General features: G+C 50.1%; 1 protein-coding gene across 2 annotated transcripts in view; it reads right to left on the bottom strand.

Moving 5' to 3' along the window:
- Positions 1-435: 435 nt before the first annotated feature.
- Positions 436-27766, bottom strand: part of ITPK1 (inositol-tetrakisphosphate 1-kinase) — a 107537-nt gene continuing 80206 nt past the window's right edge. For both annotated transcript variants that reach the window (XM_069950075.1, XM_069950077.1), the window contains 6 exons: positions 17164-17262; positions 16961-17001; positions 9126-9291; positions 6378-6445; positions 5815-5977; positions 436-1763 (listed from right to left, as the gene is read on the bottom strand). In XM_069950075.1, coding sequence (XP_069806176.1) covers positions 1483-1763; positions 5815-5977; positions 6378-6445; positions 9126-9291; positions 16961-17001; positions 17164-17262 — 818 coding nt within the window. In that variant the 3' untranslated portion in view covers positions 436-1482. The remainder of the gene's footprint in view (positions 1764-5814; positions 5978-6377; positions 6446-9125; positions 9292-16960; positions 17002-17163; positions 17263-27766) is intronic.

Genomic DNA, 27766 nt, shown 5'->3' with positions numbered 1-27766 from the left:
GATCCATCTGACCGGCCATGTTTCTCTATAGAGATCTGGATCCATCTGACCGGCCATGTTTCTCTATAGAGATCTGGATCCATCTGACCGGCCATGTTTCTCCATTGAGATCTGGATCCATCGGACTGTGATGACCTTCCTGTATCCCCTATTATATAACCCGGCAAAGCATGAATGGATCCCTCCCACCACCATAGAGAACAGTATTTGCCCCTTCCTGTAGGTGGCGCTGTAGTCACACATGCCAGAAGATCACCAGCACAAAGATGAAAACCTGCAGCCAGGACAGAAATACAATGACGACTAACCGGTTGCCTAGGAGCTTAGGACCAAAGTATGCATGCGCGAAGGTCCTAGACCGACGCGGAGATCTGGAGAGAGCGCGTGTTTTTCTGTTTCCTATCGACTGTGAAAAGAAAGGCTGGAGGCTGCGGGTAACGGAGGAGACGGGTTTAATCAGCAGGATCATCTCAACAATATATACAATTATTAATTCTCTGTTTTCTATAAAACTGAAGTAGAAGAGCCGTCCATCCACCAGGGGGCGCAGTGGAGAGAGGCTGGAAGTGCGGGTGCTGCACAATGTCCGACCAGAAGACGCCCTGCCCGGAGGAGGCGAATCGCTGAACTAAAAGCGCAAAAGAACCTACAGGGGCTTAAAAACAAGGATAAAAAAAAAAATGGCGGTGGAGATTGGGCTGGATCACACCCTGGCAATCGGGCAGGATCACATACTGAATTGCGCACTGGCGGTGAGGCTGGATCACGCGGTCAGGTTGGATCACGCGCCGGCGGTCAGGTTGGATCACGCGCCGGCAGTCAGGTTGGATCACGCGCCGGCAGTCAGGTTGGATCACGCGCCGGCAGTCAGGTTGGATCACGCGCCGGCAGTCAGGTTGGATCACGCGCCGGCAGTCAGGTTGGATCACGCGCCGGCAGTCAGGTTGGATCACGCGCCGGCAGTCAGGTTGGATCACGCGCCGGCAGTCAGGTTGGATCACGCGCCGGCAGTCAGGTTGGATCACGCGCCGGCGGTCAGGTTGGATCACGCACTGGTGGTCAGGTTGAATCACGCGCCGGCGGTCAGGTTGGATCACGCACTGGTGGTCAGGCTGGATATCGGTTACTATCAGTTTTTTTTTCCTTTTTTAACAGAATAAAATTTCTCTCTTTAAAAATAATTCCATTTTATAGAACATTTGCAAAAAAAAATTAAAAAAATCTGGCGGTATACGATGGCGGTACCGTTTAGTCGCTCTGCCCTCCTGGACGTGGTGCGGTAAGAATGTCTCTCTGAGGATTCCGTTGTGAAGTGGTGATTTTATATCCAAAAAGAAAAAATATATATATGTGTGTGCGTGTAGGCGGCCGCGCCAGAACCACGTGAGCAGGATGCCGCAACGTTCCTCACAGCAGTTCTCAGATCCCAATGGCTGCACGTCTGACCTTTAACCCCTGACTTGCTTGGCGGCAGTGCCGGGATTATTGGGAGGACGCCTTGGTCGCCAGTGACGCCACGCAGTGCTTCTGGAAGTTAGGGGACACGGCCGAGTTGCACCCTAGTCTTTGGCTTTGCAGTTTCATTGCTCCGTTGGAGTCGCTCTCTACCGTCCAGGAGTCTATCCGGGCAGCGGGGGCGCAGCACATAACGGCAGTGGTTAGCTGCTCTAAGGGCGGCTTATTCGCATTCACCTCCGGGCGCTGAAGGATGGTTGCAATGTGGTTCAAGAGGTCCCCGAAGAATTCTGGAACGCCCTCATACCCTATAAGAGAAGGACAGAGACTGGTGAGACCCCCCTATGTGCAGATGTAGCAGAGCTCAGTCCGTCACAACGCCCATGCACTTCCTATAGGACAACATACACACACTGCAGTACCATTTGTGGCCACTGCTGGCTACAGATACTTTCCATGTAGACAAATGAAACAGCGCCCCCTCTACAGGAAAGACACTGAATGGTGAGGCTGTCACATCCACTGGTTGGAGAATCATTCGGACCTCTCTCTGCTCTCACAGCTGAGGGTCTGTTACAGTTACATCCCATATAGGAAATCCTCTGTGATCTAAACCCAGCAGCAGCGTCTGAGACCCCGACTGGTGACTCTGGGAGGACGGCTGCTCCACAGGGGAGGTGTGAATAAGGTCCTATCTGCACTGATACACTGTAACGCAGGAATCAGCTGTGAGGGGTATTACTGAATGGTTCTTTACATCCATCTGAATTGAACAGCAAGTAGAGATCCTGGAGAGTTGCAGAACTTATACTATATACTATATACTGTATACTGTACAAGGAGATACCGCCCATACTACACCTCTAAGATGGCAGAGCTGGCAATCACAATATACCACGCAGTATGTGATGGGGTGACACCGCCTGTACAGGGGACACTCCCCACCGCTGCAGGGGCTTATATATGGGGTGACACCGCCTGTACAGGGGACACCCCCCACCACTGCAGGGGCTTATATATGGGGTAACACCGCCTGTACAGGGGACACACCCCACCACTGCAGGGGCTTATATATGGGGTGACACCGCCTGTACAGGGGACACCCCCCACCACTGCAGGGGCTTATATATGGGGTGACACTGCCTGTACAGGGGACACACCCCACCACTGCAGGGGCTTATATATGGGGGACACCGCCTGTACAGGGGACACACCCCACCACTGCAGGGGCTTATATATGGGGTGACACTGCCTGTACAGGGGACACACCCCACCACTGCAGGGGCTTATATATGGGGGACACCGCCTGTACAGGGGACACACCCCACCACTGCAGGGGCTTATATATGGGGGACACCGCCTGTACAGGGGACACTCCCCACCGCTGCAGGGGCTTATATATGGGGTGACACCGCCTGTACAGGGGACACCCCCCACCACTGCAGGGGCTTATATATGGGGTGACACCGCCTGTACAGGGGACACCCCCCACCACTGCAGGGGTTTATATATGGGGTGACACCGCCTGTACAGGGGACACCCCCCACCACTGCAGGGGCTTATATATGGGGTGACACCGCCTGTACAGGGGACACCCCCCACCACTGCAGGGGCTTATATATGGGGTGACACCACCTGTACAGTGGACACCCCCCACCACTGCAGGGGCTTATATATGGGGGACACCGCCTATACAGGGGACACCCCCCACCACTGCAGGGGCTTATATATGGAGGACACCGCCTGTACAGGGGACACCCCACCGCTGCAGGGGCTTATATATGGAGGACACCGCCTGTACAGGGGACACCCCCTACCGCTGCAGGGGCTTATATATGGGGTGACACCGCCTGTACAGGGGACACCCCCCACCACTGCAGGGGCTTATATATGGGGTGACACCGCCTGTACAGGGGACACCCCCCACCACTGCAGGGGCTTATATATGGGGGACACCGCCTGTACAGGGGACACCCCCCACCGCTGCAGGGGCTTATATATGAGGGACACCGCCTGTACAGGGGGATACACCCCACCGCTGCAGGGGCTTATATATGGGGGACACCGCCTGTACAGGGGACACCCCCCAACACTGCAGGGGCTTATATATGGGGGACACCGCCTGTACAGGGGACACCCCGACAACACTGCAGGGGCTTATATATGGGGGGACACCTCCTGTACAGGGGACACCCCCCACCACTGCAGGGGCTTATATATGGGGTGACACCGCCTGTACAGGAGGATACACCTCACCGCTGCAGGGGCTTATATACGGGGTGACACCACCTGTACAAGAGACACCCCCCACCGCTGCAGGGGCTTATATATGGGGTGACACCGCCTGTACAGGGGACACCCCCCACCACTGCAGGGGCTTATATATGGGGTGACACCGCCTGTACAGGGGACACCCCCCACCACTGCAGGGGCTTATATATGGGGTGACACCGCCTGTACAGGGGACACCCCCCCACCACTGCAGGGGCTTATATATGGGGTGACACCGCCTGTACAGGGGACACCCCCCACCACTGCAGGGGCTTATATATGGGGTGACACCACCTGTACAGGGGGATACACCCCACCGCTGCAGGGGCTTATATACGGGGTGACAAAGCCTGTACAGGGGGATACACCCCACCGCTGCAGGGGCTTATATATGGGGTGACACCGCCTGTACAGGGGGATACACCTCACCGCTGCAGGGGCTTATATATGGGGGACACAGCCTGTACAGGGGACACCCCCCACCACTGCAGGGGCTTATATATGGGGTGACACCACCTGTACAGGGGACACCCCCCACCACTGCAGGGGCTTATATATGGGGTGACACCACCTGTACAGGGGGATACACCCCACCGCTGCAGGGGCTTATATATGGGGTGACACCGCCTGTACAGGGGGATACACCTCACCGCTGCAGGGGCTTATATACGGGGTGACACCACCTGTACAAGGGACACCCCCCACTACAGGGGCTTATATATGGGGTGACACCGCCTGTACAGGGGGATACACCCCACCGCTGCAGGGGCTTATATACGGGGTGACACCACCTGTACAAGGGACACCCCCCACTGCTGGGGCATAAGTTGTGACATAAGTTGTGGCAGGGCCGCCCCCATCCCCCGCCGTGGTTATTCATGGGCCGGCCGTTCCTCATATTAATCTATCAGCGGTTCGGGCCGCGGCTGCAGTCATCTCCGCAATCAGATCCTCCAGACTGATACATTGTTTATGGCTAGTCCTGCTCTCAGCTGTATCCAGTGTAGACAATGCTCTGTGAGCTCCAGACTGATACAGTGTACATAGCTAGTCCTGCTCTCAGCTGTATCCAGTGTAGACAATGCTCTTTGAGCCCCAGACTGATACATTGTACATAGCTAGCCCTGCTCTGTATCCAGTGTAGACAATGCTCTGTGAGCTCCAGACTGATACATTGTACATAGCTAGTCCTGCTCTCAGCTGTATCCAGTGTAGACAATGCTCTGTGAGCTCCAGACTGATACATTGTACATAGCTAGTCCTGCTCACAGCTGTATCCAGTGTAGACAATGCTCTGTGAGCTCCAGACTGATACATTGTTTATGGCTAGTCCTGCTCTCAGCTGTATCCAGTGTAGACAATGCTCTGTGAGCTCCAGACTGATACATTGTACATAGCTAGTCCTGCTCTCAGCTGTATCCAGTGTAGACAATGCTCTGTGAGCTCCGGACTGATACATTGTACATAGCTAGTCCTGCTCTATATCCAGTGTAGACAATGCTCTGTGAGCCCCAGACTGATACATTGTACATGGCTAGTCCTGCTCTAAGCTGTATCCAGTGTAGACAATGCTCTGTGAGCTCCGGACTGATACATTGTACATAGCTACTCCTGCTCTCAGCTGTATCCAGTGTAGACAATGCTCTGTGAGCTCCAGACTGATACATTGTACATAGCTAGTCCTGCTCTATATCCAGTGTAGACAATGCTCTGTGAGCTCCAGACTGATACATTGTACATAGCTAGTCCTGCTCTATATCCAGTGTAGACAATGCTCTGTGAGCTCCAGACTGATACATTGTACATAGCTAGTCCTGCTCTGTATCCAGTGTAGACAATGCTCTGTGAGCTCCAGACTGATACATTGTACATAGCTAGTCCGGCTCTCAGCTGTATCCAGTGTAGACAATGCTCTGTGAGCTCCAGACTGATAAATTACATTGTACATAGCTAGTCCTGCTCTATATCCAGTATAGACAATGCTCTGTGAGCTCCAGACTGATAGAGTACCTGCGGGTGTTGTGTGCTGCTGGATGAGAGTGTTACAGACCCTCAGCTGTGATGATTATTGGGGGGGGTCTTCCATACCTGGGAATGCATTGATGTCGATCACAGCGTGCTGTCCGGTTTTGTTATTGATTATGATGTCGATCCCAAATAGTGAGATGCCCAGAGCTTGCCGCAGAGCCTTGGAGATAGCGCGGATGACATCATCACTAGGGCGCTCGAATACTCCCTCTACCTTATCCAGCTGTGAGGGGAAAGAAAGGGGTGAGAGACACCAACATATACTGTCATTATATCAGTGATGTCATCCAGGGGGCGGGGCACTGACTCCCTCTCTATACACATGATATACAGGGGGCGGGGCTGTGACTACCTCTCTACACACATAAATATACAGGGGGCGGGGCTGTGACTACCTCCCTATAGACATGGTATATGGGGGGCGGGGCTGTAACTACCTCTCTACACACATGATATACAGAGGGCGGGGCTGTGACTACCTCTCTACACACATGATATACAGGGGGCGGGGCTGTGACTACCTCTCTATACACATGATATACAGGGGGCGGGGCTGTGAATACCTCTCTATACACGGGATATACAGGCTGGGTGTCAGCCATCATGCAGAATAGAAAACTCACCGCTGTTAAGACTGAAGACGACTCTGGCTTGGACACATTGTGACTATTGAAGAATATTGATTCTCTATCTAAAAAGCAAAAAAATAACAATCCTGATTAATAACAGTAATATCACCTGGACGGGGAATCTGTGAGTAAAAAAAAGGTAAATTCTGGGTGGCAGTGGGTGACTGTGTAATTCCATGATACGTCAGCAGGTGGCAGTGGGTGACTGTGTAATTCCATGATATGTCAGCAGGTGGCAGTGGGTGACTGTGTAATTCCATGATGTGTCAGCAGGTGGCAGTGGGTGACTGTAATTCCATGATGTGTCAGCAGATGGCAGTGGGTGACTGTGTAATTCCATGATATGTCAGCAGGTGGCAGTGGGTGACTGTAATTCCATGATACGTCAGCAGGTGGCAGTGGGTGACTGTAATTCCATGATGTGTCAGCAGGTGGCAGTGGGTGACTGTGTAATTCCATGATGTGTCAGCAGGTGGCAGTGGGTGACTGTGTAATTCCATGATACGTCAGCAGGTGGCAGTGGGTGACTGTGTAATTCCATGATGTGTCAGCAGGTGGCAGTGGGTGACTGTGTAATTCCATGATGTGTCAGCAGATGGCAGTGGGTGACTGTGTAATTCCATGATACGTCAGCAGGTGGCAGTGGGTGACTGTGTAATTCCATGATACGTCAGCAGGTGGCAGTGTTACTTAGAAAATGTATTCATACACATTGATAGATAGCACATTGTTGCTGGTCCCCTATAGAGGTAAGTATACACACAAATATATCCCTATAGAGGTAAGTATACACACATATAAATATCTATAGAGGTATGTATACACACATATATATCCCCATAGAGGTAAGAACACACACACACACACGTATATATATATATCCCTACAGAGGTAAGTATATACACACACACATATATCCCTATAGAGGTAAGTATACACACATATATATCCCTATAGAGGTAAGTATACACACATATATATATATCTCTATAGAGATAAGTATACACACACACATATCTCTATAGAGGTAAGGATACACACACACACATATATATCTCTATAGAGGTAAGTATACACACAAATATATCCCTATAGAGGTAAGTATACACACAAATATATCCCTATAGAGGTATGAACACACACACGTATATATATCCCTACAGAGGTAAGTATATACACACACATATATCCCTATAGAGGTAAGTATACACACATATATATCCCTATAGAGGTAAGAACACACACATGTATGTATGTATATATATATATATATATATATATATATATATATATATATATATATACACACATATCCATACAGAGGTAAGTATACATACACACATATATCCCTATAGAGGTAAGTATACACAGTATACTTACCTCTATAGGGATATATGTGTGTATACTTACCTCTATAGGAATATATGTGTTTACTTACCTCTATAGGGATATATAAGCATATACTTGGCTCTATAGAGATATATGTGTGTGTTTGTGTATACTTACCTCTATAGGGATAAATATGTGTGTATACTTACCTCTATGGAGCTATATATGTGTGTATACTTACCTCTATAGAGCTATATATTTGTATATACTTACCTCTATAGAGATTTATGTGTTTGTATACTTACCTGTAGAGATGTGTATATGTGTGTATACTTGGCTCTATAGAGATATATGTGTGTGTATACTTACCTCTATAAATATATATGTGTGTATACTTACTTCTATAGGGATATATGTGTGTATACTTAACTCTATAGAGATATATATGTGTGTGTATACTTACCTCTATAGGGATATGTGTGTGTGTGTACTAACCCCTATAGATATATGTTTGTATACTTACCACTATAGGGATATATCTATAGGGGGTAAGTATACACACATATCCATATAGAGGTAAGTATACACACACACATATGTATATATATATATATATCCTTATAAAGGTAAGTATACACACACACACACATATCTCTATACAGGTAAGTATACACACATATATACCTCTCTATAGAGGTAAGTATACACACACACACATATCCACATAGAGAAAAGTATACACACACATATATCCCTATAGGAGGTAAGTACACACACATATACATCCCTATAGAGATAAGTACACACACATATACATCCCTATAGAGGTAAGTATACACATATATACATCCCTATAGAGGTAAGTATACACATATATCTCTCTATAGAGATAAGTACACACATATACACACACACACACACACACACACATATATATATATATATATATATATATAGGTAAGTACACACACATATCTCTCTATAGAGGTAAGTATACACACACATATCTCTATAGAGGTTAGTACACACACAAATAAATCTCTATAGAGATAAGTACACACACATATCTCTCTCTATAGAGGTAAGTATACACACATATACATCCCTATAGAGGTAAGTATACACATATATCTCTCTATAGAGATAAGTACACACATATACATCCCTATATAGGTAAGTATACACATATATCTCTCTATAGAGGTAAGTAAACACACACACACATATCTTTCTATAGAGGTAAGTATACACACACACACACATATATATATCTATAGAGGTAAGTACACACACATATATATCTCTATAGAGAGAAGTACACACACACATATCTCTCTCTATAGAGGTAAGTATACACACATACATATCTCTATAGAGGTAAGTACACACATATACATCTCTCTAGAGCCTTACCTGAGCTGCCCGGTGAGAAGTTTTTCAGTGACGGCCGCTCCACTACGGTGTACGAATCTCCTACCACAAAGACCTTATAGAGGACGGCATTGTGGCTGATGAAGCTCTGGATGACGCAGGGGCACTCCACCGCCCGCAGACCCTCCACATTGAAGATTATCGCCATCTACAAGACAACACACAATGCTAGCATCTCCAGCCCATATATACAGAGCTTAAAGGGACACTCCACGAGCAGCTGACGGGCTTAAAGGGGAAAGCGTTGTCATGACCACTGCCTCAGGATCAATTACCCCTGAAATGCCCCTTTAAAGGCGCACTCTGGCAAAAATATTTTTCTTTCAAATCAACTGGTGTCAGAAAGTCATACAGATTTGTAGTTTACTCATAAAAAACTCCAGTCTTCCAGGACTTATCAGCTGCTGTATGTCCTACAGGAAGTGGTGTATTCTCTCCAGTCTGCTACAGTGCACCAGTTATTTTGAAAGAAAAAGATTTTCGGAGTACCCCTTTAAAGCTAAACCTACTGCAACCTAGAGGGGACAGTATACAGGAGAGCAGAGGACACACGGTATACAGGAGAGCAGAGGAGACACACAGTATACAGGAGAGCAGAGGAGACACAGTATACAGGAGAGCAGAGGAGACACACAGTATACAGGAGAGCAGAGGAGACAGTATACAGGAGAGCAGAGGAGACACGGTATACAGGAGAGCAGAGGAGACACACAGTATACAGGAGAGCAGAAGAGACACAGTATACAGGAGAGCAGAGGAGACACGGTATACAGGAGAGCAGAGGAGACACACAGTATACAGGAGAGCAGAGGAGACACACAGTATACAGGAGAGCAGAGGAGACACGGTATACAGGAGAGCAGAGGAGACACACAGTATACAGGAGAGCAGAGGAGACACGGTATACAGGAGAGCAGAAGAGACACACAGTATACAGGAGAGCAGAGGAGACACACAGTATACAGGAGAGCAGAGGAGACAGTATACAGGAGAGCAGAGGAGACACGGTATACAGGAGAGCAGAAGAGACACACAGTATACAGGAGAGCAGAGGAGACACACAGTATACAGGAGAGCAGAGGAGACACACAGTATACAGGAGAGCAGAGGAGACACACAGTATACAGGAGAGCAGAGGAGACAGTATACAGGAGAGCAGAGGAGACAGTATACAGGAGAGCAGAGGAGACAGTATACAGGAGAGCAGAGGAGACACACAGTATACAGGAGAGCAGAGGAGACACACAGTATACAGGAGAGCAGAGGACACACAGTATACAGGAGAGCAGAGGAGACAGTATACAGGAGAGCAGAGGAGACACACAGTATACAGGAGAGCAGAGGAGACACACAGTATACAGGAGAGCAGAGGACACACAGTATACAGGAGAGCAGAGGAGACACACAGTATACAGGAGAGCAGAGGAGACACACAGTATACAGGAGAGCAGAGGAGACACACACAGTATACAGGAGAGCAGAGGAGACAGTATACAGGAGAGCAGAGGAGACACACAGTATACAGGAGAGCAGAGGAGACACACAGTATACAGGAGAGCAGAGGAGACACACAGTATACAGGAGAGCAGAGGAGACAGTATACAGGAGAGCAGAGGAGACAGTATACAGGAGAGCAGAGGAGACAGTATACAGGAGAGCAGAGGAGACACACAGTATACAGGAGAGCAGAGGAGACACACAGTATACAGGAGAGCAGAGGAGACACAGTATACAGGAGAGCAGAGGGGACACACAGTATACAGGAGAGCAGAGGAGACACACAGTATACAGGAGAGCAGAGGAGACACACAGTATACAGGAGAGCAGAGGACACACAGTATACAGGAGAGCAGAGGAGACACACAGTATACAGGAGAGCAGAGGAGACACACAGTATACAGGAGAGCAGAGGAGACAGTATACAGGAGAGCAGAGGACACAGTATACAGGAGAGCAGAGGGGACACGGTATACAGGAGAGCAGAGGAGACAGTATACAGGAGAGCAGAGGAGACAGTATACAGGAGAGCAGAGGACACAGTATACAGGAGAGCAGAGGGGACACACACTATACAGGAGAGCAGAAGAAACACACAGTATACAGGAGAGCAGAGGACACAGTATACAGGAGAGCAGAGGGGACACACAGTATACAGGAGAGCAGAGGAGACAGTATACAGGAGAGCAGAGGAGACACACAGTATACAGGAGAGCAGAGGAGACACACAGTATACAGGAGAGCAGAGGAGACAGTATACAGGAGAGCAGAGGAGACACACAGTATACAGGAGAGCAGAGGAGACACACAGTATACAGGAGAGCAGAGGAGACAGTATACAGGAGAGCAGAAGAAACACACAGTATACAGGAGAGCAGAGGAGACACACAGTATACAGGAGAGCAGAGGACACACACAGTATACAGGAGAGCAGAGGAGACAGTATACAGGAGAGCAGAAGAAACACATAGTATACAGGAGAGCAGAAGAAACACACAGTATACAGGAGAGCAGAGGAGACACAGTATACAGGAGAGCAGAGGAGACACACAGTATACAGGAGAGCAGAGGAGACACGGTATACAGGAGAGCAGAGGAGACACACAGTATACAGGAGAGCAGAGGAGACAGTATACAGGAGAGCAGAGGAGACAGTATACAGGAGAGCAGAAGAAACACATAGTATACAGGAGAGCAGAAGAAACACACAGTATACAGGAGAGCAGAGGAGACACACAGTATACAGGAGAGCAGAGGAGACACAGTATACAGGAGAGCAGAGGAGACACAGTATACAGGAGAGCAGAGGAGACAGTATACAGGAGAGCAGAAGAAACACATAGTATACAGGAGAGCAGAAGAAACACACAGTATACAGGAGAGCAGAGGAGACACACAGTATACAGGAGAGCAGAGGAGACACAGTATACAGGAGAGCAGAGGAAACACACAGTATACAGGAGAGCAGAGGAGACACGGTATACAGGAGAGCAGAGGAGAGACACAGTATACAGGAGAGCAGAGGAGACACAGTATACAGGAGAGCAGAAGAGACACACAGTATACAGGAGAGCAGAGGAGACACAGTATACAGGAGAGCAGAGGACACACAGTATACAGGAGAGCAGAGGAGACACACAGTATACAGGAGAGCAGAGGACACAGTATACAGGAGAGCAGAGGAGACACAGTATACAGGAGAGCAGAGGAGACACACAGTATACAGGAGAGCAGAGGAGACAGTATACAGGAGAGCAGAGGAGACACACAGTATACAGGAGAGCAGAGGAGACACACAGTATACAGGAGAGCAGAGGAGACACAGTATACAGGAGAGCAGAGGAGACACACAGTATACAGGAGAGCAGAGGAGACACACAGTATACAGGAGAGCAGAGGAGACACAGTATACAGGAGAGCAGAAGAGACACACAGTATACAGGAGAGCAGAGGAGACACAGTATACAGGAGAGCAGAGGACACACAGTATACAGGAGAGCAGAGGAGACACACAGTATACAGGAGAGCAGAGGACACAGTATACAGGAGAGCAGAAGAGACACACAGTATACAGGAGAGCAGAGGAGACACAGTATACAGGAGAGCAGAGGAGACACACAGTATACAGGAGAGCAGAGGAGACACACAGTATACAGGAGAGCAGAGGAGACACAGTATACAGGAGAGCAGAGGAGACACACAGTATACAGGAGAGCAGAGGAGGCACACAGTATACAGGAGAGCAGAGGAGGCACACAGTATACAGGAGAGCAGAGGAGACAGTATACAGGAGAGCAGAGGAGACACACAGTATACAGGAGAGCAGAGGAGACAGTATACAGGAGAGCAGAGGAGACACAGTATACAGGAGAGCAGAGGAGACACACAGTATACAGGAGAGCAGAGGAGACACACAGTATACAGGAGAGCAGAGGAGACACACAGTATACAGGAGAGCAGAGGAGACACACAGTATACAGGAGAGCAGAGGAGACACACAGTATACAGGAGAGCAGAGGAGACACACAGTATACAGGAGAGCAGAGGAGACACACAGTATACAGGAGAGCAGAGGAGACACACAGTATACAGGAGAGCAGAGGAGACACACAGTATACAGGAGAGCAGAGGAGACACACAGTATACAGGAGAGCAGAGGAGACACACAGTATACAGGAGAGCAGAGGAGACACAGTATACAGGAGAGCAGAGGAGACACACAGTATACAGGAGAGCAGAGGAGACACACAGTATACAGGAGAGCAGAGGAGACACAGTATACAGGAGAGCAGAGGAGACACACAGTATACAGGAGAGCAGAGGAGACAGTATACAGGAGAGCAGAGGAGACACACAGTATACAGGAGAGCAGAGGAGACAGTATACAGGAGAGCAGAGGAGACACAGTATACAGGAGAGCAGAGGAGACACACAGTATACAGGAGAGCAGAGGAGACACACAGTATACAGGAGAGCAGAGGAGACACACAGTATACAGGAGAGCAGAAGAGACACACAGTATACAGGAGAGCAGAGGAGGCACACAGTATACAGGAGAGCAGAGGAGACACAGTATACAGGAGAGCAGAGGAGACACACAGTATACAGGAGAGCAGAGGAGACACAGTATACAGGAGAGCAGAAGAGACACACAGTATACAGGAGAGCAGAGGAGACAGTATACAGGAGAGCAGAGGAGACACAGTATACAGGAGAGCAGAGGACACACACAGTATACAGGAGAGCAGAGGAGACAGTATACAGGAGAGCAGAAGAAACACATAGTATACAGGAGAGCAGAAGAAACACACAGTATACAGGAGAGCAGAGGAGACACAGTATACAGGAGAGCAGAGGAGACACACAGTATACAGGAGAGCAGAGGAGACACGGTATACAGGAGAGCAGAGGAGACACACAGTATACAGGAGAGCAGAGGAGACAGTATACAGGAGAGCAGAGGAGACAGTATACAGGAGAGCAGAAGAAACACATAGTATACAGGAGAGCAGAAGAAACACACAGTATACAGGAGAGCAGAGGAGACACACAGTATACAGGAGAGCAGAGGAGACACAGTATACAGGAGAGCAGAGGAGACACAGTATACAGGAGAGCAGAGGAGACAGTATACAGGAGAGCAGAAGAAACACACAGTATACAGGAGAGCAGAAGAAACACACAGTATACAGGAGAGCAGAGGAGACACACAGTATACAGGAGAGCAGAGGAGACACAGTATACAGGAGAGCAGAGGAAACACACAGTATACAGGAGAGCAGAGGAGACACGGTATACAGGAGAGCAGAGGAGAGACACAGTATACAGGAGAGCAGAGGAGACACACAGTATACAGGAGAGCAGAGGAGACACAGTATACAGGAGAGCAGAGGACACACAGTATACAGGAGAGCAGAGGAGACACACAGTATACAGGAGAGCAGAGGACACAGTATACAGGAGAGCAGAGGAGACACAGTATACAGGAGAGCAGAGGAGACACACAGTATACAGGAGAGCAGAGGAGACAGTATACAGGAGAGCAGAGGAGACACACAGTATACAGGAGAGCAGAGGAGACACACAGTATACAGGAGAGCAGAGGAGACACAGTATACAGGAGAGCAGAGGAGACACACAGTATACAGGAGAGCAGAGGAGACACACAGTATACAGGAGAGCAGAGGAGACACAGTATACAGGAGAGCAGAAGAGACACACAGTATACAGGAGAGCAGAGGAGACACAGTATACAGGAGAGCAGAGGACACACAGTATACAGGAGAGCAGAGGAGACACACAGTATACAGGAGAGCAGAGGACACAGTATACAGGAGAGCAGAAGAGACACACAGTATACAGGAGAGCAGAGGAGACACAGTATACAGGAGAGCAGAGGAGACACACAGTATACAGGAGAGCAGAGGAGACACACAGTATACAGGAGAGCAGAGGAGACACAGTATACAGGAGAGCAGAGGAGACACACAGTATACAGGAGAGCAGAGGAGGCACACAGTATACAGGAGAGCAGAGGAGGCACACAGTATACAGGAGAGCAGAGGAGACAGTATACAGGAGAGCAGAGGAGACACACAGTATACAGGAGAGCAGAGGAGACAGTATACAGGAGAGCAGAGGAGACACAGTATACAGGAGAGCAGAGGAGACACACAGTATACAGGAGAGCAGAGGAGACACACAGTATACAGGAGAGCAGAGGAGACACACAGTATACAGGAGAGCAGAGGAGACACACAGTATACAGGAGAGCAGAGGAGACACAGTATACAGGAGAGCAGAGGAGACACACAGTATACAGGAGAGCAGAGGAGACACACAGTATACAGGAGAGCAGAGGAGACACAGTATACAGGAGAGCAGAGGAGACACACAGTATACAGGAGAGCAGAGGAGACAGTATACAGGAGAGCAGAGGAGACACACAGTATACAGGAGAGCAGAGGAGACAGTATACAGGAGAGCAGAGGAGACACAGTATACAGGAGAGCAGAGGAGACACACAGTATACAGGAGAGCAGAGGAGACACACAGTATACAGGAGAGCAGAGGAGACAGTATACAGGAGAGCAGAGGAGACACAGTATACAGGAGAGCAGAGGAGACACACAGTATACAGGAGAGCAGAGGAGACACACAGTATACAGGAGAGCAGAGGAGACACACAGTATACAGGAGAGCAGAGGAGACACACAGTATACAGGAGAGCAGAGGAGACACAGTATACAGGAGAGCAGAGGAGACACAGTATACAGGAGAGCAGAGGAGACACACAGTATACAGGAGAGCAGAGGAGACACACAGTATACAGGAGAGCAGAGGAGACACAGTATACAGGAGAGCAGAGGAGACACACAGTATACAGGAGAGCAGAAGAGACACACAGTATACAGGAGAGCAGAGGAGGCACACAGTATACAGGAGAGCAGAGGAGACAGTATACAGGAGAGCAGAGGAGACACACAGTATACAGGAGAGCAGAGGAGACACAGTATACAGGAGAGCAGAAGAGACACACAGTATACAGGAGAGCAGAGGAGACAGTATACAGGAGAGCAGAGGAGACACAGTATACAGGAGAGCAGAGGAGACACACAGTATACAGGAGAGCAGAGGGGACACACAGTATACAGGAGAGCAGAGGAGACACACAGTATACAGGAGAGCAGAGGGGACACACAGTATACAGGAGAGCAGAGGACACACAGTATACAGGAGAGCAGAGGACACAGTATACAGGAGAGCAGAGGAGACACAGTATACAGGAGAGCAGAGGAGACAGTATACAGGAGAGCAGAGGAGACACACAGTATACAGGAGAGCAGAGGAGACACACAGTATACAGGAGAGCAGAGGAGACACAGTATACAGGAGAGCAGAGGAGACACAGTATACAGGAGAGCAGAGGAGACACACAGTATACAGGAAAGCAGAGGACACAGTATACAGGAGAGCAGAGGACACACAGTATACAGGAGAGCAGAGGAGACACACAGTATACAGGAGAGCAGAGGAGACACACAGTATACAGGAGAGCAGAGGAGACACACAGTATACAGGAGAGCAGAGGAGACACACAGTATACAGGAGAGCAGAGGAGACAGTATACAGGAGAGCAGAGGAGACACACAGTATACGGGACTGCAGAGGGCGACACCTGTATCCATCCACACAGCAACCACTGCACACCTGGCCCTCCCACACTATCACAACCATCATCATCATCCTAACTATTGCAACAATCATCATCACCATCCTCATCCTCCTCATCATCATCATTATCATCATCCTCCTCCTACCTCGTGTGAATTGGTCCCATGGGCAACTCTTGTCTTACAGACTGAAAAACAAAAAGAGAAACAGAGTTAAGGCGCCGCCCTTGTGGCCACTTCAGTGATGGAAGCTCATATATTATATATATATATATATATATATATATATATATATATATATATATATATATATATATATGGGTTGTAGTAATACATGTGACTGTACTCACTAAAGGGGAAGGCGAGGCCGCTCTTCTCTATAAGCTGGGGGGTGTCCTCACCACAGACTGTAGAGAGCTCCATGAAGGGCGGAGAACACAGCCGCTCATCTGCAGGAAGGAAAAAAAGGGGAATCAACAAACTGCTCTGTGCTGCTGTGGGCGCTCTACCCGTTACATCCCACCAGGCTGTATACTCTGTGCTGTTGTGGGCGCTCTACCTGTTACATCCCACCAGACTGTATACTCTGTGCTGTTGTGGGCGCTCTACCCGTTACATCCCACCAGACTGTATACTCTGTGCTGTTGTGGGCGCTCTACCCGTTACATCCCACCAGACTGTATACTCTGTGCTGCTGTGGGCGCTCTACCCGTTACATCCCACCAGACTGTATACTCTGTGCTGCTGTGGGCGCTCTACCCGTTACATCCCACCAGGCTGTATAATCTGTGCTGCTGTGGGCGCTCTACCCGTTACAGCCCACCAGACTGTATACTCTGTGCTGCTGTGGGCGCTCTACCCGTTACATCCCACCAGACTGTATACTCTGTGCTGTTGTGGGCGCTCTACCCGTTACATCCCACCAGACTGTATACTCTGTGCTGTTGTGGGCGCTCTACCCGTTACATCCCACCAGACTGTATACTCTGTGCTGCTGTGGGCGCTCTACCCGTTATATCCCACCAGGCTGTATACTCTGTGCTGCTGTGGGCGCTCTACCCGTTACATCCCACCAGACTGTATACTCTGTGCTGCTGTGGGCGCTCTACCCGTTACATCCCACCAGACTGTATACTCTGTGCTGCTGTGGGCGCTCTACCCGTTACATCCCACCAGACTGTATACTCTGTGCTGCTGTGGGCGCTCTACCCGTTACATCCCACCAGACTGTATACTCTGTGCTGCTGTGGGCGCTCTACCCGTTACATCCCACCAGACTGTATACTCTGTGCTGCTGTGGGCGCTCTACTCATTACAGAGCACAGTGCTCCGAGGGGGGAGCAGAGTGTCGGGGAGCGAGGGGGGAGCAGAGAGCAGAGTACTCATGGGGACGAGGGGGGAGCAGAGCAGAGTGTCGGGGGGCGAGCAGAGTGTTGAGGGGGAGAACAGAGTGTCGGGGGGTGAGGGGGAGAGCAGAGAGGTCATGGGGACGAGGGGGGAGCAGAGAGCAGAGTCCTGGGGGGGGGGGGAGAGCAGAGTGTCGGGGGGCCAAGGGAGAGCAGAGTTATGGGGGACGAGGGGGGAGCAGAGTGCTGGGGGGGAGGGATGAGGTCTGTTCATCCTGATATGCCTGGGTCTGGAATGGATTCATAGAAATTGTGAAGACTGAGACGTCCGTAGTGGTCAGGGGGAGGGAGGACAGGGAAGGGGGCTGTACCGTGGCTATACGCTGCAGCTGTATATCTGGGTGTGCGGATGGTGGATATGGCGCCATCTATCATCATGTTATCTGTTACCAGGGAAACAGCGGGAGACTCCGGCTCTGATATTCGGGGTTCTCCTCTATCATTATACTTTTAGGTAATATATTATGGAAGATCTGACAGTTATCAGAAGGGGACAATGTGTGGCCCCTCACTGCGCCATTGTTGTGCAGGCCCCGTATTTGTACCGCCCAGACTCTGCCGCGTCTTACCGCCTCTCACACTCACTCATATTGTGAAGCCGACACCAGAGATCAGAGAGCTGCAAAACCGAACCGACAGAATCAGGGCACGCAGCAGCGTCTCACAGGGGCCAGGCATTGCTTTACTGCACTGCTGTAATCTCATAGGACATAAGCAGGACCCTATGCGACCACCAGCCGGGCAGGGCCTGGGCTGCTAAGTGGCAGGTTATATGGGGGCATTACATTACACTCTTTGGCCTGATGCCACCAGGCATGGTATTATATGAGCACTGTGTTATGGTATTATATGAGCACTGTGTTATGGTATTATATGAGCACTGTATGGTGGTATTACTTAGGCACTGTATGGTGGTATTATATGAGCACTGTATGGTGGTATTATATGAGCCCTGTATGGTGGTATTATATGAGCCCTGTATGGTGTTATATGAGCACTGTATGGTGGTATTATATGGCCCTGTATGGTGGTATTATATGAGCACTGTGTTATGGTATTATATGAGCACTGTATGGTGGTATTATATGAGCACTGTGTTATGGTATTATATGAGCACTGTGTTATGGTATTATATGAGCACTGTATGGTGGTATTATATGAGCCCTGTATGGTATTATATGAGCACTGTATGGTGGTATTATATGAGCACTGTATGGTGGTATTATATGAGCACTGTGTTATGGTATTATATGAGCACTGTGTTATGGTATTATATGAGCACTGTGTTATGGTATTATATGAGCACTGTATGGTGGAGGTATATGAGCCCTGTATGGTGGTGTTATATGAGCACTGTATGGTGGTATTATATGAGCACTGTGTTATGGTATTATATGAGCACTGTGTTATGGTATTATATGAGCCCTGTATGGTGGTATTATATGAGCCCTGTATGGTGGTATTATATGAGTACTGTGTTATGGTATTATATGAGCACTGTATGGTGGTATTATATGAGCACTGTATGGTGGTATTATATGAGCACTGTATGGTGGTATTATATTAGCCCTGTATGGTGGTATTATATGAGCACTGTATGGTGGTATTATATGAGCCCTGTATGGTGGTATTATATGAGCACTGTGTTATGGTATTATATGAGCACTGTATGGTGGTATTATATGAGCCCTGTATGGTATTATATGAGCACTGTATGGTGGTATTATATGAGCACTGTATGGTGGTATTATATGAGCACTGTGTTATGGTATTATATGAGCCCTGTATGGTGGTATTATATGAGCCCTGTATGGTATTATATGAGCCCTGTATGGTGGTATTATATGAGCCCTGTATGGTGGTATTATATGAGCCCTGTATGGTATTATATGAGCCCTGTATGGTGGTATTATATGAGCCCTGTATGGTGGTATTATATGAGCACTGTATGGTGGTATTATATGAGCACTGTATGGTGGTATTACTTAGGCACTATATGGTGGTATTATATGAGCACTGTATGGTGGTATTACTTAGGCACTGTATGGTGGTATTATATGAGCACTGTATGGTGGTATTATATGAGCACTGTATGGTGGTATTATATGAGCACTGTCTTATGGTATTATATGAGCACTGTGTTATGGTATTAACACAATATTATATGAGCACTGTGTTATGGTATTATATGAGCACTGTATGGTGGAGGTATATGAGCCCTGTATGGTGGTATTATATGAGCACTGTATGGTGGTATTATATGAGCACTGTCTTATGGTATTATATGAGCACTGTGTTATGGTATTATATGAGCACTGTCTTATGGTATTATATGAGCACTTTATATGGTACTGATACATTATAGGCGCTCTAGGTTGTATTATATCCATATTACTCTTGATAAGAGATAGGAGAAGACCCTCTCTAATGTGGAGACCTCGGTGGGGGTGTCTGTTGCCCCCTCTGGCTGCACAGGGTACTACACACCATACGCTGCAGCTCAGAACTTTGGATGGTTTACCACGTGATATAAGGTTGACGGACCTGAGCGGAGCTACACCCTGTAATAAGATGACCAAACTATTATACAGCAGGAAACGTTCTAAAAGCTATAATAACAGCTGGCGGCTCCAGCATCACCCGCCTCCATGACACATCCCCCAGCATCACCCGCCTCCATGACACATCCCCCAGCATCACCCGCCTCCATGAAACATCCCCCAGCATCACCCGCCTCCATGACACATCCCCCAGCGGCTCCAGCATCACCCGCCTCCATGACACATCCCCCAGCGGCTCCAGCATCACCCGCCTCCATGACACATCCCCAAGCAGCTCCAGCATCACCCGCCTCCATGACACATCCCCCAGCAGCTCCAACATCACCCGCCTCCATGACACATCCCCCAGCAGCTCCAGCATCACCCGCCTCCATGACACATCCCCCAGCAGCTCCAGCATCACCCGCCTCCATGACACATCCCACAGCAGCTCCAGCATCACCCGCCTCCATGACACATCCCACAGCGGCTCCAGCATCACCCGCCTCCATGACACATCCCACAGCGGCTCCAGCATTATCCGCCTCCATGACACATCCCCCAGCAGCTCCAGCATCACCCGCCTCCATGACACATCCCACAGCGGCTCCAGCATCACCCGCCTCCATGACACATCCCACAGCGGCTCCAGCATTATCCGCCTCCATGACACATCCCCCAGTGGCTCCAGCATACGACGCCTCCATGACACATCCCCCAGTGGCTCCAGCATCATCCGCCTCCATGACACATCCCCCAGCGGCTCCAGCATACCTCCATGAGGTATCCGCTGCAGTTGATTGCTCCTATTCACTGACAGCAAGCGGAGTCCTGAGATTACACGAAGAGACCACCCATCCTGAGAACACATGGGGACCCCCTCTTTAGCAGCTGTGATGGAAGCAAATATGTGGGTGGTCCCAGCCCCCATAATATGACCAAGAGAAGCGGTACGGGGGTCCCTCCCATCACTCAGCAGTAGGGGGGTCCCTCCCATCACTCAGCAGTAGGGGGGTCCCTCCCATCACTCAGCAGTAGGGGGGTCCCTCCCATCACTCAGCAGTAGGGGGGGTCCCTCCCATTACTCAGCAGTAGGGGGGTCCCTCCCATCACTCAGCAGTAGGGGGGTCCCTCCCTTCACTCAGCAGTAGGGGGGGTCCCTCCCATCACTCAGCAGTAGGGGGGGTCCCTCCCATCACTCAGCAGTAGGGGGGTCCCTCCCATCACTCAGCAGTAGGGGGGGTCCCTTCCATCACTCAGCAGTAGGGGGGGTCCCTCCCATAACTTAGCAGTAGGGTGGGTACTCCCTCCCATCACTGCAGATAACAGTCTCTGTGGGTTGTAGCCTGTAAGCTCACACATCTCTGTCATGTACAGCTGGGGGGGATCTCAGGACTGGAGAAGTGATGGGGGGGAGATCTCAGGTCTGGAGCGGTGATGGGGGGGATCTCAGGACTGGAGCGGTGATGGGGGGGGGAGATCTCAGGACTGGAGCAGTGATGGGGGGGGGGGAGATCACAGGACTGGAGCAGTGATGGGGGGGATCTCAGGACTGGAGCAGTGATGGGGGGGGATCTCAGGACTGGAGCAGTGATGGGGGGGGATCTCAGGACTGGAGCAGTGATGGGGGGGGATCTCAGGACTGGAGCAGTGATGGGGGGGATCTCAGGTCTGGAGCAGTGATGGGGGGAGGGATCTCAGGACTGGAGCGGTGATGGGGGGGGGGGGGGGATCACAGGACTGGAGAAGTGATGGGGGGATCTCAGGACTGGAGCAGTGATGGGGGGGGAGATCTCAGGACTGGAGCAGTGATGGGGGAGATCTCAGGACTGGAGCAGTGATGGGGGGGGGGGGGAGATCTGAGGACTGGAGCGGTGATGGGGGGAGATCTCAGGACTGGAGCAGTGATGGGGGGGATCTCAGGACTGGAGCGGTGATGGGGGGGATCTCAGGACTGGAGCAGTGATGGTGGGATCTCAGGACTGGAGCAGTGATGGTGGGATCTCAGGACTGGAGCAGTGATGGGGGGGAGATCTCAGGACTGGAGCGGTGATGGGGGAAGGAAGGAGATCTCAGGACTGGAGCGGTGATGGGGGATCTCAGGACTGGAGCGGTGATGGGGGGGATATCAGGACTGGAGCGGTGATGGGGTGGGAGATCTCAGGACTGGAGCGGTGATGGGGGGGGGGGAGATCTCAGGACTGGAGCGGTGATGGGGGGGGGGGATCTCAGGACTGGAGCGGTGATGGGGGATCTCAGGACTGGAGCAGTGATGGGGGGGATCTCAGGACTGGAGCAGTGATGGGGGGATCTCAGGACTGGAGCGGTGACGGGGGGGGGGGGAGATTTCAGGACTGGAGCGGTGATGGGGGATCTCAGGACTGGAGCGGTGATGGGGGGGGATCTCAGGACTGGAGCGGTGATGGGGGGGATCTCAGGACTGGAGCGGTGATGGGGGGGGATCTCAGGACTGGAGCGGTGATGGGGGGGGATCTCAGGACTGGAGCGGTGATGGGGGGGGATCTCAGGACTGGAGCGGTGATGGGGGGGATCTCAGGACTGGAGCGGTGATGGGGGGGGATCTCAGGACTGGAGCGGTGATGGGGGATCTCAGGACTGGAGCAGTGATGGGGGGGATCTCAGGACTGGAGCAGTGATGGGGGGATCTCAGGACTGGAGCGGTGACGGGGGGGGGGGAGATTTCAGGACTGGAGCGGTGATGGGGGATCTCAGGACTGGAGCGGTGATGGGGGGGGATCTCAGGACTGGAGCAGTGATGGTGGGATCTCAAGACTGGAGCAGTGATGGGGGGGGGAGATCTCAGGATTGGAGCAGTTATGGGGGGGGAGATCTCAGGACTGGAGCGGTGATGGGGGGAGGGGGGAGATCTCAGGACTGGAGCGGTGATGGGGGGGATCTCAGGACTGGAGCGGTGATGGGGGATCTCAGGACTGGAGGGGTGATGGGGGGAGATCTCAGGACTGGAGCGGTGATGGGGGGGGGGGGGGATCTCAGGGCTGGAGCGGTGATGGGGGGGGGATCTCAGGACTGGAGCGGTGATGGGGGGGGATCTCAGGACTGGAGCGGTGATGGGGGGAGATCTCAGGACTGGAGCGGTGATGGGGGGGGAGATCTCAGGACTGGAGCGGTAATGGGGGGGGATCTCAGGACTGGAGCGGTGATGGGGGATCTCAGGACTGGAGCGGTGATGGGGGGGATCTCAGGACTGGAGCGGTGATGGGGGATCTCAGGACTGGAGCGGTGATGGGGGATCTCAGGACTGGAGCGGTGATGGGGGGGGGAGATCTCAGGACTGGAGCGGTGATGGGGGGGATCTCAGGACTGGAGCGGTGATGGGGGATCTCAGGACTGGAGCGGTGACGGGGGGGAGATCTCAGGACTGGAGCGGTGATGGGGGATCTCAGGACTGGAGCCGTGATGGGGGGGGATCTCAGGACTGGAGCATGTAGGGTTAACCCAGTGGACGGACTCTGCCAAGTCTGGAGGTGGGTGGCATCAGTGTTGACAGTACTGCGGCACTTATAAGCCTGGCGCGGGCTCAGACACACAGAGCGCCATCACGCCGTAGCAGCGCCCGGACGGATTTGTATACAGTTCCTGATCACTCACGTCCATCGCGCCTCTTTACGACTCCTTGGGGCGGTTTTATTATCTTTTCTCCGGCTGACACTGGGCGGTAATCATAACAGATGGGAATGTGAGCGCCTGGCGGCAGGACATAGATGGTCATGGTGCGTACAAGGGGGCGACATGGAGTCACAGACACGAGGTGATGGTGGCCGCCGGATACAATGGAGTCGTCGTTTGACATCGGTCCCGGACTATATACGGATCACCGCAACTTCCATTGTCGTGACGCCAAATATCCGTCCGGTTATAGCTGTGACTCTGATGGTATACATAACACTATAGCAGCCGCACCATATAAAGCTATAGAAGCTATAGGAATGATCACAAAGTCGCACAGAGGACGCACGTACATCAGAAGTTACTGTTTTCTCTGTGGCTGCAATAGGCTGCAAAACTACAACTCCCAGCATGCCCTGACAGCAGCAGACCATGAGGACGTGCTGAGACATATACTACAGAGCCATGGGTTGGATGGGCAGACAAGGAGCCCCTCTCTTTGAGCTGGATCCCCCATATCTGCAGCTGATAACCCAGAGGATTCAGAGCGGAGCAGTACCAGATACAACCATTAACAAGGGGGGTGCCGTCTGTGATTGGAAGCAGCCTCCTTTCTGACCCCTGTACAGTGACTGGTGGCTGGCACGGCCCCAGGGATACAATGACAAGGCGGCCATATTCAGTGGCATTCTTGTGGCTCTATGAGAGGTTGATGGCTACAATGTGACTTCCATCCTCCTGAGGGATCAGGGACCCCCCTGCTACCCCATTACTGACGCTGCCGCCATACTCCCCACACACATACACAGCAGTGGGACAGCAGGACCTGACTACACAAGGAAGGTTGTCTGTTACCATGGATACACATAGATCTACATGTGATACGTGCAGAGAAAACAACATTCTGCAGATACAACCAATGGCCGATCTGTAGTATTATACCCGGCGCCGGCCCAGCGTGATATTACACCGCAGCAGCATTATTTATCAGCCGCCCTCCATCCTGGAGACTATAGAGGCCGAGAGCAAAGGAGGAAAGCTGACCATACTACACAGAGCGGAGGCCTCCTATACCCTACACTCCTCACAGAGTGCACACACAGTACCCTACCGCACCCCTATACCCTACATGTACTTTATATATCTCACATATACCCCACATACACCTCATATATAGCCCACATACACACTACACTCTGCCTAATCCACAGATTGTACACACAGTATCCTACCTCACCCCTATACCCCACATGTACCTCATATATACCTCACATATACCCCCAGATATACCCCACATATAACCCCAGATTTACTCCAGATATATACCTCATATATACCCCACATATACCCCCAGATATACTCCAGATATATCCTCACATATACCCCACATATACCTCATATACAACCCACATATACCTCATATACAACCCACATATACCCCAGATATAATGCATATATACCTCACATATACCTCCACCTGCTCCAAGGAAGATCCCCAACCAGTACAAGATGGGGGAAAGAATGGGTGACACTGACTGTATATAGATGGCACGCAGAATAATGAGTGCAGCTCTGGAGTATAATACAGGATCAGTAATGTAATGTATGTACACAGTGACCCCACCAGCAGAATAGTGAGTGCAGCTCTGGGGTATAATACAGGATGTAACTCAGGATCAGTAATGTAATGTATGTACACAGTGACCTCACCAGCAGAATAGTGAGTGCAGCTCTGGAGTATAATACAGGATGTAACTCAGGATCAGTAATGTATGTACACAGTGACCACACCAGCAGAATAGTGAGTGCAGCTCTGGAGTATAATACAGGATCAGTAATGTTATGTATGTACACAGTGACCCCACCAGCAGAATAGTGAGTGCAGATCTGGAGTATAATACAGGATGTAACTCAGGATCAGTAATGTAATGTATGTACACAGTGACCCCACCAGCAGAATAGTGAGTGCAGCTCTGGAGTATAATACAGGATGTAACTCAGGATCAGTAATGTATGTACACAGTGACCACACCAGCAGAATAGTGAGTGCAGCTCTGGAGTATAATACAGGATGTAACTCAGGATCAGTAATGTAATGTATGTACACAGTGACCCCACCAGCAGAATAGTGAGTGCAGCTCTGGAGTATAATACAGGATGTAACTCAGGATCAGTAATGTATGTACACAGTGACCACACCAGCAGAATAGTGAGTGCAGCTCTGGAGTATAATACAGGATGTAACTCAGGATCAGTAATGTAATGTATGTACACAGTGACCCCACCAGCAGAATAGTGAGTGCAGCTCTGGAGTATAATACAGGATGTAACTCAGGATCAGTAATGTATGTACACAGTGACCCCACCAGCAGAATAGTAAGTGCAGCTCTGGAGTATAATACAGGATGTAACTCAGGATCAGTAATGTATGTACACAGTGACCCCACCAGCAGAATAGTAAGTGCAGCTCTGGAGTATAATACAGGATGTAACTCAGGATCAGTAATGTATGTACACAGTGACCTCACCAGCAGAATAGTGAGTGCAGCTCTGGAGTATAGCCCAGGATCAGTAATGCTATGTATACAGTGACGCCAATATATAGATATGTAGATGACATATAATCTATAGTCACATGGTGTGCAGTCATCTAGGGGATATTTGGGGCCTCTTGTATAATGCAGGATACGGCACAAACCTATATTTGGTTGTAGAATAATCTCTGAAATTAATTTGTACTTATACAAGTCTGGGTCAGGAATTCCCGGCGCTGGTGTCGGCACATTTGGGCATTGCTATAAGAGTGTGTCACCTGGATGGAAAAGATGACAGAGACGTCTGGACACTAAGCAAATGATGATGAAGACAAGGAGGACATGCGGGGGAGCCATGTGACCATATACCCCCTCCCTTATCCAAAAGCAGACCCTTATATCATCATTGTATCCCATCCTGGTTATAGATTTCTCATCCTATTTCTTTACTGTATAGTACAGCGATTACAAAACCAGCATGTCCTAACAGGAAAGATGATGGCCTACCCTGTGCAGTGACCGACAGGAGAGCCTGGATATCCCCTAATGCAGCAGGATAGTAACACTTATAGGTGGTCATCCAGGCTGAGAGAAAGCACACCTGCATTCTATCAAAAACAGCACCACCCCTGCACTCAGGCTGTGTCTGGTATTACATGTCAGCTCCATTAACTTCAATGAACTTGAGAGGAAGGGGAATTAATTCACCACATCTAGTATGGAGACGCCCCGGGGGAGACCCGGCATAGAGGCGCCCCGAGGGGAGCTACCAGTCTCCACCAAGCAGCTGTAGTTATCAGAATGTGGCAGCCCCAGCCCTTCACA

The sequence above is a fragment of the Dendropsophus ebraccatus genome, chromosome 13, assembly GCF_027789765.1.
Source record: "Dendropsophus ebraccatus isolate aDenEbr1 chromosome 13, aDenEbr1.pat, whole genome shotgun sequence".
NCBI classification, from domain to species: Eukaryota; Metazoa; Chordata; class Amphibia; order Anura; family Hylidae; genus Dendropsophus; species Dendropsophus ebraccatus.
The sequence above is the reverse complement of the archived record's forward strand: the minus strand, read 5'-3'. Positions and strand labels throughout refer to the sequence as shown.